Source organism: Diabrotica virgifera, chromosome 9, assembly GCF_917563875.1.
Source record: "Diabrotica virgifera virgifera chromosome 9, PGI_DIABVI_V3a".
NCBI lineage: Eukaryota > Metazoa > Arthropoda > Insecta > Coleoptera > Chrysomelidae > Diabrotica > Diabrotica virgifera.
The window spans coordinates 100,415,236-100,428,295 of record NC_065451.1 but is presented as its reverse complement, the minus strand read 5'-3'; the positions used below and the strand labels follow the sequence as shown (position 1 = coordinate 100,428,295).

The following is a 13,060-nucleotide window of genomic DNA, read 5'->3' as shown; positions in this document are numbered from 1 at the left end:
TTCTTCACATTTTTTGTCCCATGTTTCGTTCTTTCTTTTGGACACAGTTTTCTTAACTTCCCTATTCCAGTAAGTGTATGTTTTCCAGTCTTCTGGATTTTGTGTTTGTAGCCAGATTCAATAGGCTTTCTTTTTGGTATCTACCAACTCTCTTATTTCTTGTGACCACCACTCCGGATCTTGGTTTCGCACATTTTCCTTATAGCCTATGGCCTCTTGTGCTGCATGATGGATACAGTCTTTAATTTGACCATATAGTTCTTCCACCGTCTTGTTTTCTTTTCGAATATTTTGCAGTCTTGTAGCCAATCTGAGTTTGTACAAAAATTGGGTGGATTCATTCTTTAGACTTTCCAAGTTATATTTGTTTACGTTCGTATTTCCGGGTATTGTTTGTTCATATTGCTGGTCGCTGATATTTTCCCGGTATTTAACTAACACCTTTGCCACGGTTAAGTGGTGATCCGATCCACGCTCCGCTCCTCGATACACCCTTACGTCCAAAACTTTTAGATTTGATTGTTGGCGCATGATGATATAATCAATAATTGACCTTAGCCCTCTTGTTGGCTGTGTCCACGTATATTTGTGTATGTCTTTATGAGCGTAAAATCCATTTGTCACTTTTAACGATAAGCTCTCACATAAGATGTAAAGTCGCGTACCGTTTTCATTTAAAATAGCCTCTCCATGCTTTCCAATAATCTGACTGTTGTCTCTTCTTCCCACTCGTGCATTTAAATCTCCCAGAATGAATACTTCTTGGTTTTTCTTAATTCCTTCTAATACGTTCAGAAGATTACCGTAAAATTTCTCTTTAATTGCTACCGCAGCATCTTCGTTGGGAGCATAAAATATATATATATATGTATATATATATATATATATATATATATATATATATATATATATATAAGTAATTAGGTAATATTGACTGATACTATGTAGATTATAGTTTTGTTTTGGGGTTGCAGTCATTTATTTTTTAGGGGCAGGATAAGTAAAACTCTGTGTTATTACCTAGCTTTCGCAAAATATATTTGCTTCTTCAGGGTAAGCTGAAATGAGTATATTATAAATACAATGAAATTAAGTTAAAATACATTGTATAAAAAATAACAAAAAAGACTTACAACTTGAGGTTATTCCTAAACATTTTCACAAAACATAGTATATATATATATAATTCTTATTCTAATGTTATCCAAATAGCAATGTTTTAATTTTCAAAAATTCGATTTAATAATTTAGTTTTTAATTTTGATTAATGCCAGAAAGACACTCGAATAATGTCAAAAAGACACAAAAATCTGTTTATTTTATTTTAAGTTGAAAAGTTAGTATTAGATTATTAAATTAGTAATCAAAATATCAAAAACTACTACATATTTTAAATTATAGAGGATATAACTAGATATTTATATGCAAGTTAAGAAACCAGAACTGCTAAATCACCAATAATAAAAGGACAGCGTCAGCAAGCTTCACCTCGACCACACCTCGGCGTCACCGAGCTTATAAATAAACTTTTGCATTGTATAGCGTCACTCTTATTTTGCATTTAACTGTAGTAAGTAGTCCCTTGTCAATAAAGTTCTTTTTAAAAACGTTGTTCTTGGACTTAGAAACTTCACTGGCGCAGTCAGTAGGATTTTTCGGGAATTACGTCGCAAAATTACGTTACAAAAATCGAACGATTTCGCGAGTAGTTTTTCGTTTTAACGATTTACCGGAAAACCGAACTTTTTGTGAAAGTGTCCAAGATCAGCTTTAGACAAGGTATCACCAAGACCTGGGGAGAGAACAAGAATCGTCGAACCCTAGAGGCAGTAGATTTTAAGCAGTAGTTCAACGAGACCTGGGAGAAGAACAAAATCGTCGAATCCTATAGGCAGAAATGTTGAAATTCTACATTTTAATGTAAGTGTTTCCTATTTTTTCCATTTTATTATTCCATTTTATATTTTCCTATACATATTTGACAATACTTATAGTCAGAGAGCTAACGACAGTAAATGATTTTTTTTAAGATTTTATGATTTTACAAAGATTTTTATTTTAAATAAGAAAAAGAATATTATTATTATATTATATTATTATATTTTTGAAAATATTTGATTATATTGAAGTTGAAACATATTTAATATTATTTTATTATAACCTGATATATTATTTGAAAAAAAAAATTTAATGAGTGAAACTGATAGTAAATTAGATTTAAGTAGCCTTGTAGCAGAATTAAATTCAATTTTAGAACCAAATAGTGATAAAGATAACGAAATGGCTCAAACAAACTACCAATTGTTAAAACTATACTTAGATTCTATCCCAGCATATGATGGTAATCCACATACTTTAACCATATTTATTGAAAATTGTGAAAATTTAATAACTAATTTTGCTAGCCAAACAGATGGCACTTTGAATACATTTTTACTTCGAGCTATATTAGGTAAATTAAATGGAAGAGCTCAAATGTTAATAGGCTCTAGGACAGAATTAAATACATGGCAACTTGTAAAGAATGCCCTAAATCTTAGTTTTGGAGATCAGAGAGATCTCGATTGCCTTATCCAAGACCTGATAACGTTGAGGCCTTTCAAAAATGAAACCCCTTATAATTTCGGCATGCGATGCCAAGAAACACGTAGTTTAGTAGCACAAAAATTAAATACCCTTAATATTAAAGCACCAGAAAAATTAATTAGAATACAAAGTTACGATGACTTATGTTTAAAAACTTACATTAGAGGCTTACCCTTATCGTTACAAACAAATATTAGATTGAGAAACCCAGACAGTTTAGAGAAAGCTATGTGCTTCGTTATCGAAGAAGAGAATTTTCTATATTCGTTACAACGCGGAAATAATTTAAACTCACAAAATTCTTTTAGACCCTCATCGAGACATACTCCTACGAGAAACAATAATTCTAATCAAACTTTTATTCCTAGAAATAATTTTCAACAAAATCGCCCTAATATGAGATTTCTACCTTACCAATATCAAAATATCAGACCGCAATACCAGAATAATAATTTTAATCCTAACAATACTTTTCAACCACACCAAAATCATTTCCGAAGTTTCAATAATAATTATAATTCTAACTTCAATCCAAGAAATTTCGACAATAATAATTCTAATTTTCGACCAAGATACTTCAATAATAATAATTCTAATTTTCAACAAAGAAATGTTAATAATCAACCTCAAAATCAAAATCAATACCAGCCAGAACCGATGGATACAAATTCACGAAATACTTCTTTAAGATCTAGACCACATTTTACCTCCACGCAATTATTTAATCAACAAATTAATAACGATCAAATACAATTCGAAAATCCCTTTGAAAATAATAATATTCCCACTGATTACGAACACCCGACTCAAAGTTCATTACCCTATTCATTACCGCCTTACGAGAACAATTATGAAACTCAATCCAGTCCTTATCAAACTCAAGACAACACAAATGAAAGATCATATCACAATCCAACTCAAAATGTTGAAAACGTAAATTTTTGCATGACCCAAGAAAATTACAATCCGACATAATATACTTAAATACAACGATAGCAGATTTACCACATATTATTATACCAGAACTCAATGCCAGATTTTTATTAGATACAGGGTCTTCCAAAAGTTTAATCTCTCCACAGTTAGCGCATAAATATTATAAAAATTTTATTTCCTATGAAAATTTTAATATACAGACAGCTCACGGAATTTCCATGCACAATGAAATAATTAATATTCCAGCTTTTAACATTTTTAAAGTAAACCAATATAATAAGTTTTATGTTTTTAAATTTAGCGAAAATTTTGATGGATTAATTGGTATAGATTTATTATAAAAATTAAAAGCTTCAATTAATGTCAACACGAGACAAATGAAAACGCCTTATGTAACTATACCCATAATTTTTGAACCCAGTAAAAAGAATATATTATATCCCAAAGCAACTTTTAATCATACAATAATTATTCCCCCTAGAACTAAGCAAATAGTCAAAATACCGGTAAAATTAAATGAAGGATTAGGTATACTAGAATATAAAAATTTTGGTAAAGGAATCGAAATGCCCAAAGCAATAGTTAACGTTAAAAATAATTTTGCTATAACCACTATTACGAATATGAGCGAATATAAGACAACGTTAAGTAATATTGAACCCTTAGATATAGAACCATTAGATATAGTAAATACTAATTTTATAAGAAAGATGGAAACTGACGAAGAAACGTCTATTAATGATGATAATATGTTAAAAAGGAATTTAAAAAATATAAGGATAAATCATTGCAACAAAGAAGAAAAAGAATTACTAAAAAAGCTTTGTTTCCAATACAGAGATATATTTTATTGTGAAGGCATACCCTTAAGTTTTACTAATAGTATTAAACATAAAATTAAAGTTACTGATGATTCTGCAATATATACAAAATCATATCGTTTCCCGGAAGTTCACCGAGAAGAAGTTAAATCCCAAATAAATAAGATGTTAGCAGAAGGTATAATAGAAGATAGCAATTCAGCGTTTTCCAGTCCCATTTGGGTGGTCCCGAAAAAACAAGATGCTACAGGAAAAAGAAAATGGCGTCTAGTAATAGATTACAGAAAGTTAAACGAGAGAACCGTAGATGATAAATACCCATTACCAAACATAACAGAAATTTTAGATAAATTAGGAAGAGCAAATTATTTTTCGACACTAGATCTTGCAAGTGGCTTCCACCAAATAGAAGTAGACCCACAAGATGTTGAAAAAACAGCCTTTAGTACCCCACAAGGTCACTTTCAATTTAAAAGAATGCCTTTTGGTTTGAAAAATGCACCCTCAACTTTTCAGAGAGTAATAGACAATGTTTTAAGAGGACTAACAGACGAAACATGTATAGTATATTTAGACGATATTTTAATTTATAGCACATCTTTACAAGAGCACCTTGAAAAATTAAAAATAGTTTTCGAAAGACTTAGAAAAAGTAATTTAAAGGTACAATTAGACAAGTCAGAATTTTTACAAAAAACAGTTATGTATTTAGGACATGTAATTACCCCTCAAGGCGTAAAACCAAACCCTGATAAAATCGCCGCCATAAAAAGATTTCCCATTCCAAAAACCCAAACTGAAATAAAAAGCTTTTTAGGATTACTAGGTTACTATAGACGATTTATAAAAGATTTTGCAAAAATTACTAAACCAATGACCAAATGTTTGAAAAAAGGTTCTAAAGTAAACCACGATAAAGATTTTATTGACTGTTTTGAAACTTGTAAACAAATATTAACAAATGACCCTATTTTACAATACCCAAATTTTAGCGAACCATTTATATTAACGACAGATGCTAGCAATTATGCAATTGGAGCCGTATTATCACAAGGAAATGTACCAAATGATCGACCCATCGCATACGCCTCAAGAACACTAAATAAATCAGAGACAAATTATTCAACTATAGAAAAGGAGCTATTAGCAATTGTATGGGCCTGTAAACATTTTAGACCATACCTTTACGGAAGAAAATTTTTCATTTACACGGATCACAAACCATTATCTTGGCTTTTTAGTCTAAAGGAGCCAAACTCAAAATTAATACGTTGGCGTCTAAAACTAGAAGAATTCGATTATAAAATTATTTATAAAAAAGGAAAACACAATACAAACGCAGACTGTCTATCTCGCATTACAATTAACGCATTAGAAGATGAATCAATAATAAATAATCCTGGAGACGTAGACGAAGATATTTTAAAGTACCTCCAAAATTTTGCAGAGAATCCATTAGACCAACAACCTTCAACAAGTAACAATAACGACTCAAGAAAAATTAACATTATTTCTGATATAAGAATACCTCCAGACAAAATAAATACACAAGACGAAAGCTCAGACGAATCTACACAACATACAACCGCAAACGAAACAACGAATCAAGGAATACCCATTTTAGACGAAATAATAAATAACAAAGTTCACCAAATCTTAGTATACCCTAACGTTTACCCAAAAACCGATATAACTCATGAAACTTATCAAAACCATAAAATAATTAAAGTTAAAATCCCTGAAACTGATAATGAAAAAGATATTTTTGAATTTCTTATGGCATACACAGACCTTAACACTACATTTTATTTGTACTTCAGTAAAGACAACCTGTATAATGATTTTAATAAATATTACCTAAAACATTTTTCTGAAAATGGTCCGAAACTAATTAAATGCACTAGATTAATTAATACAGTAGCAAACGAAGAGGAACAAATCATTTTATTAAAAAATTACCACGAAGGAAAAACTAACCATAGAGGAATTAACGAAACATTTGAAAAATTACGTCAAAATTATTACTGGAAAAATATGAAGACAACTATTACTAATTACATTAACGAATGTTCTATTTGCCAAAAAAATAAATATGGTAGACACACCCCCTATGTCCCACTAATGCTTACGGAAACCGCCAGCAAACCTTTTCAAATTATTCATATAGATATTTTTACATATGACGGTAACAAATATTTGACCCTCACAGATGCATTTACTAAATTTGCTCAAGCTTATTCTATTCCAGGTAAAAACGCAATTCACATTACGAAATCCTTAATAAAATACTTCACTTCTTTCGGCATTCCCCAATTAATAGTAGCAGACAAAGGTAGAGAATTTAATAATGAAGTAATAAAAGATTTATTAGCAATTCACAAAATCAAAGTTCATTTTACTACTCCTGGCCACCATGAATCAAATTCAATAGCTGAACGAATACACTCTACACTAATCGAACATTTAAGACTTCTAAAACAAACGTATCCTAACGAAGATGACCTAATGGACTATGCTCTTATAGCTTACAATAATTCTATTCATAGTTCCACAAAATTTACCCCATTTGAACTAACTTTCGGACACACAGATTCTAGAAACCCCAACGAACTATTTCTGTCCCAAAATTTCTATTCAGAATATATAAATAATCACAAAGATAAATTAAAACACGTTTACCAAAATGTACATGAAAATCTAACACAAAATAAAACTAAAGTAATTGATAAACGAAACGATCAAGGAGAAATAAATTCAGAATTTAAAATTGGACAAGTAGTTTATAAAGTTAATACCCAAAAACGTAACAAAAAACATCAACCATACTTAGGTCCCTACAAAATAACCAAAATTCTTGACAGAAACCGAGTAGAACTTGTACGACAAAGACTTAAATATAAAAAAGACATTAACCAGACAGAAATTATACATATCAAAGAACTAAAGAAACCTCCCGTTGCAGGTTCACCCTCTGGACAACAAACGTCGACGCAAGACGAGACACATCCAAATTCCATAACTTAAACGACAATCCCGGACTTTTACCCCTTCATTTAGGCACAGCCCGAATTCAGACAGATGTTTGGACTTTTATACATATCTATGACATTACAAACATTACTACAAATTTCCTTACTCTACAAAATCAATATGATTCCATGATAAATACCCTTTCAAATACTTCCCAAATTCTAAGCTTTAATAAAGAATTTCAAGACTCCTATCATTTAATCCAAATTTTAGAAAACAAAATTTATCTCGAATTAAGACAATTAAATCCCTTTTGGAATACCAGATCTAAAAGATCTCTATTTGATGGTGTAGGTTCCGCAATAAAATTTATAACCGGAAACCTAGACCAAAACGATGCAAAACGCTACGACGACGCTATATCAACTCTAACAAATAATCAAAATAATATTAAAACTATAGTTAAAAATCAAATCACCTTATTAAGATCTTCAATAAAGAATTTTGAAAATAATACAAAAATCTTAGCTCATAACCAGTTAATTTTAAGTTCACGCATAACAGAAGTTCAAAACTTAATTAAAGATATAAAAGTAGAAAAAGTTGAGACATTTCATTATTTTGCACTAGAAAGACTTGTGTCACAATTTTACACTAGTTTCCAAATTATTTATGATCTACTAGAAAAAATCGAAGTTGCTATCAGCTTTTCGAAACTAAATACATTTCATAATTCGATAGCCGACCCAGATGAACTATTTCTCGAAATATTAAACGTTAGTAAATTCCTTAAAAATAACAAATTCCCTTTTGAATTATCTTTGCAAAATATTTTGTTGTTCGAAAAAATAATAAAGATAAAAAGTTATAGTAAAGCAAATAAAATAATTTTTGTACTTGAATTACCCATTGTTGAGATCAATGACTATGATTATTATCATCTTTATTCCTTTCCGACCCGATACCAAACTCATTTTAGAACAATTATTCCAAAATCCAAGTTCCTACTTTCCAATCGATACCAATATGCACTTGCCAACGTTCAGTGTCAAAAATTGTTAGAAGAAGAATATTTATGCCACGATGTCCAGTCCATTGAAGTAACACCAACAGCCCCTTGCGAAGTTCAACTAATACAGTACTCAAAATTTGTAAATCAATGTCAATCAGTGCCAACAGAAATTAACAATATAAAAATTCAAAAACTTGAAAACAATAAGTGGATCGTAATAACTCTAAACAAAGTGATTAGTATTCAAAAATGCGACAAAAATTCGGACAATATTCCATTAAACGGTAGTTACTTAATCGAACTCAATAGTGCGTGCGAAATTTATATAGACAATTACGTTTTAAAATCATTTGAACTAAAAACTCCAAACTTTGTTAAAATGGAACTGCCAAATTTAGAAGTGTTACTAAAAACCCCGGTCAGTGATCTAAACTTTAAAACAATAAAAATAGACTCAATAAAATTAGACGAATTAAATAATGTTCAAAGTGCTTTAGCAGATCAAGAAAACAAAATAGACAATCTAGACACAGTTCCCATTCATTTTCAACATGTCAGTTTTTATACCATAATTTTATATGTCATAGCAATCATCTTCCTTGTCTACACCATTTGGCAAATATACAGAAAACATACGAATCCAGAATCACCAAAGGAATCCACAGAACAAGAAAAGAAGGTACCAGAAAATTTTCCATTTCTTCGAACTATGCTACCCCATAGTTCTCATCTAGCCCCGGAGGAGTTAAGAAACCAGAACTGCTAAATCACCAATAATAAAAGGACAGCGTCAGCAAGCTTCACCTCGACCACACCTCGGCGTCACCGAGCTTATAAATAAACTTTTGCATTGTATAGCGTCACTCTTATTTTGCATTTAACTGTAGTAAGTAGTCCCTTGTCAATAAAGTTCTTTTTAAAAACGTTGTTCTTGGACTTAGAAACTTCACTTGCATTAGTAGTTTATTTTATTTTAAGTTGAAAAGTTAGTATTAGATTATTTAGTGAGTAATTAAAAACTATTATATATTTTAAATTATAGAGGATATAACATATATTTAGTTTGCCAATTATGGTTTTGTTAATAAATTAAAGTGTTGTCAAATTTGAAGATTAAATTTATAAAATTTAGTCGAGGAATTTAATGTTCTTGATTTAAAACATCATTTATCATAAGATAAAATATAATTATAGATGTTGCTTAGTTTATTTATATCAGTTCTTTTATTCACACATTGATATTTATTTATGCATACCATTTCTAGGAATTCCCTTTTATTTAGTTGGTTTTCATGTTTTAATACCGTTGTTTCATTGAAATTGAAAGAATGATTTTTACTTATGGCATGATCCACTAATGCACATGTATTTTTGTTGTTTCTGAGATCGCTTTTATGTGATGTTAGTCTACCTATTAAATTCCTGGATGTGTGTCCGATGTATGATTTATCACAATTTTGGCATGGTATCTTGTATACTACATTTGAGTTTTCCATGATACCAATAGGTGTTTTAGTTTTTGTATATAATGTTGCTAATGATTTTATATTTTTAGTTGCAACTTTAATTTGTGGGTAGTTAGCAAATACTTTAGTTAATTTGGGTGTTAATATTGGTATGTATGGTAGTGATGTGTAAGTAAATTGGGATTGTGAAATTTGGTGATTAGGTTCTGTTGTTTTATTCATATCAATTATTCTATTATTAGGGTTGTTAAATAAAAATTTGTTTATTAGTTTAATTGGGTAAGAATTCTCCAATAAAATTTCTTTGAGTTCCATTAATCCTTTATTGATGTTGCTAGTGTGAGATAATCTGTTGATTCTGTTTTTTAGACCCAATATTAAATTTATTTTCATATGAGGTGGATGCTGTGAATGGTAGTTGATAAATTTGTTACTATCTATAGGTTTTCTATACCATTCGGTACTTAATACATTTTGCGGATTTCGTTTGATTCTCATGTCGAGATATGGGATGCTATTATCTATTTCTTCTTCACATGTAAATTTTAGATGTTCATTATGGTTGTTAAAAGTTTGTAATGTTTCATTTATTTGATCTGCAGGTAAAGTAAGTATTAAGTCATCCACGAAACGTTTAATAAATGGGATATGAAAAGGTAACTTATTTAAAGAATCCCTGATTAAATCATCCAATACATAATTACATAACATGCATGATATGCTAGAGCCCATGGGGGTGCCAAAGTTTTGTTTGTAGAATTTATCATTAAAAATCAATACATTGGAATCAAAAATGAATTCCAAAATGTCTAAGAAAGTTTTATTGTTCATTTTGCAATTTATCTCGATTTCATGCCAGTGTTTGTTAATGCTGTTCTTAATAACATGTAGGGGTAGATTGGTAAATAAAGATATTACGTCAAAGCTTACTAATATATAGTTGTTAGGTAGTTGATAGTTATTAATAAAATTACTTAGTTCAAAAGAATCCTGTATAGGATATATATAATATATATAATTATATATAGATATATATAATTTATATATATATACTTATATATATAAATTCACTACCAAAAATACATAAACCTAATTTAGCAATGAGACCAATTGTATCATCAATTAATTCACCCAATAGTAAACTAGCAAAGTTTTTGAATGATATTCTTACAAAATCATATAGCTTAGATGATAGTTTCTCTATACAGGATTCTTTTGAACTAAGTAATTTTATTAATAACTATCAACTACCTAACAACTATATATTAGTAAGCTTTGACGTAATATCTTTATTTACCAATCTACCCCTACATGTTATTAAGAACAGCATTAACAAACACTGGCATGAAATCGAGATAAATTGCAAAATGAACAATAAAACTTTCTTAGACATTTTGGAATTCATTTTTGATTCCAATGTATTGATTTTTAATGATAAATTCTACAAACAAATCTTTGGCACCCCCATGGGCTCTAGCATATCATGCATGTTATGTAATTATGTATTGGATGATTTAATCAGGGATTCTTTAAATAAGTTACCTTTTCATATCCCATTTATTAAACGTTTCGTGGATGACTTAATACTTACTTTACCTGCAGATCAAATAAATGAAACATTACAAACTTTTAAAAACCATAATGAACATCTAAAATTTACATGTGAAGAAGAAATAGATAATAGCATCCCATATCTCGACATGAGAATCAAACGAAATCCGCAAAATGTATTAAGTACCGAATGGTATAGAAAACCTATAGATAGTAACAAATTTATCAACTACCATTCACAGCATCCACCTCATATGAAAATAAATTTAATATTGGGTCTAAAAAACAGAATCAACAGATTATCTCACACTAGCAACATCAATAAAGGATTAATGGAACTCAAAGAAATTTTATTGGAGAATTCTTACCCAATTAAACTAATAAACAAATTTTTATTTAACAACCCTAATAATAGAATAATTGATATGAATAAAACAACAGAACCTAATCACCAAATTTCACAATCCCAATTTACTTACACATCACTACCATACATACCAATATTAACACCCAAATTAACTAAAGTATTTGCTAACTACCCACAAATTAAAGTTGCAACTAAAAATATAAAATCATTAGCAACATTATATACAAAAACTAAAACACCTATTGGTATCATGAAAACTCAAATGTAGTATACAAGATACCATGCCAAAATTGTGATAAATCATACATCGGACACACATCCAGGAATTTAATAGGTAGACTAACATCACATAAAAGCGATCTCAGAAACAACAAAAATACATGTGCATTAGTGGATCATGCCATAAGTAAAAATCATTCTTTCAATTTCAATGAAACAACGGTATTAAAACATGAAAACCAACTAAATAAAAGGGAATTCCTAGAAATGGTATGCATAAATAAATATCAATGTGTGAATAAAAGAACTGATATAAATAAACTAAGCAACATCTATAATTATATTTTATCTTATGATAAATGATGTTTTAAATCAAGAACATTAAATTCCTCGACTAAATTTTATAAATTTAATCTTCAAATTTGACAACACTTTAATTTATTAACAAAACCATAATTGGCAAACTAAATATATGTTATATCCTCTATAATTTAAAATATATAATAGTTTTTAATTACTCACTAAATAATCTAATACTAACTTTTCAACTTAAAATAAAATAAACTACTAATGCATATAAATATCTAGTTATATCCTCTATAATTTAAAATATGTAGTAGTTTTTGATATTTTGATTACTAATTAAATAATCTAATACTAACTTTTCAACTTAAAATAAAATAAACAGATTTTTGTGTCTTTTTGACATTATTCGAGTGTCTTTCTGGCATTAATCAAAATTAAAAACTAAATTATTAAATCGAATTTTTGAAAATTAAAACATTGCTATTTGGATAACATTAGAATAAGAATTATATATATACTATGTTTTGTGAAAATGTTTAGGAATAACCTCAAGTTGTCAGTCTTTTTTGTTATTTTTTATACAATGTATTTTAACTTAATTTCATTGTATTTATAATATACTCATTTCAGCTTACCCTGAAGAAGCAAATATATTTTGCGAAAGCTAGGTAATAACACAGAGTTTTACTTATCCTGCCCCTAAAAAATAAATGACTGCAACCCCAAAACAAAACTATAATCTATATATATATATATATATATATTGATGTGATCTTGATTATTGATATGAGATAATATTCTTCAAAACCAATTTTTAATCTTTCTA

At 29.1% G+C, this 13,060-nt stretch overlaps 1 protein-coding gene across 1 annotated transcript; it reads left to right on the top strand.

Moving 5' to 3' along the window:
* Nucleotides 1-2,628: 2,628 nt before the first annotated feature.
* LOC126891180 (homeobox protein 2-like) lies at nucleotides 2,629-3,561 on the top strand. Its single transcript, XM_050660363.1, has one exon. It carries the CDS (start codon nucleotides 2,629-2,631, stop codon nucleotides 3,559-3,561), a length of 933 nt encoding a protein of 310 aa, XP_050516320.1.
* Nucleotides 3,562-13,060: the final 9,499 nt, after the last annotated feature.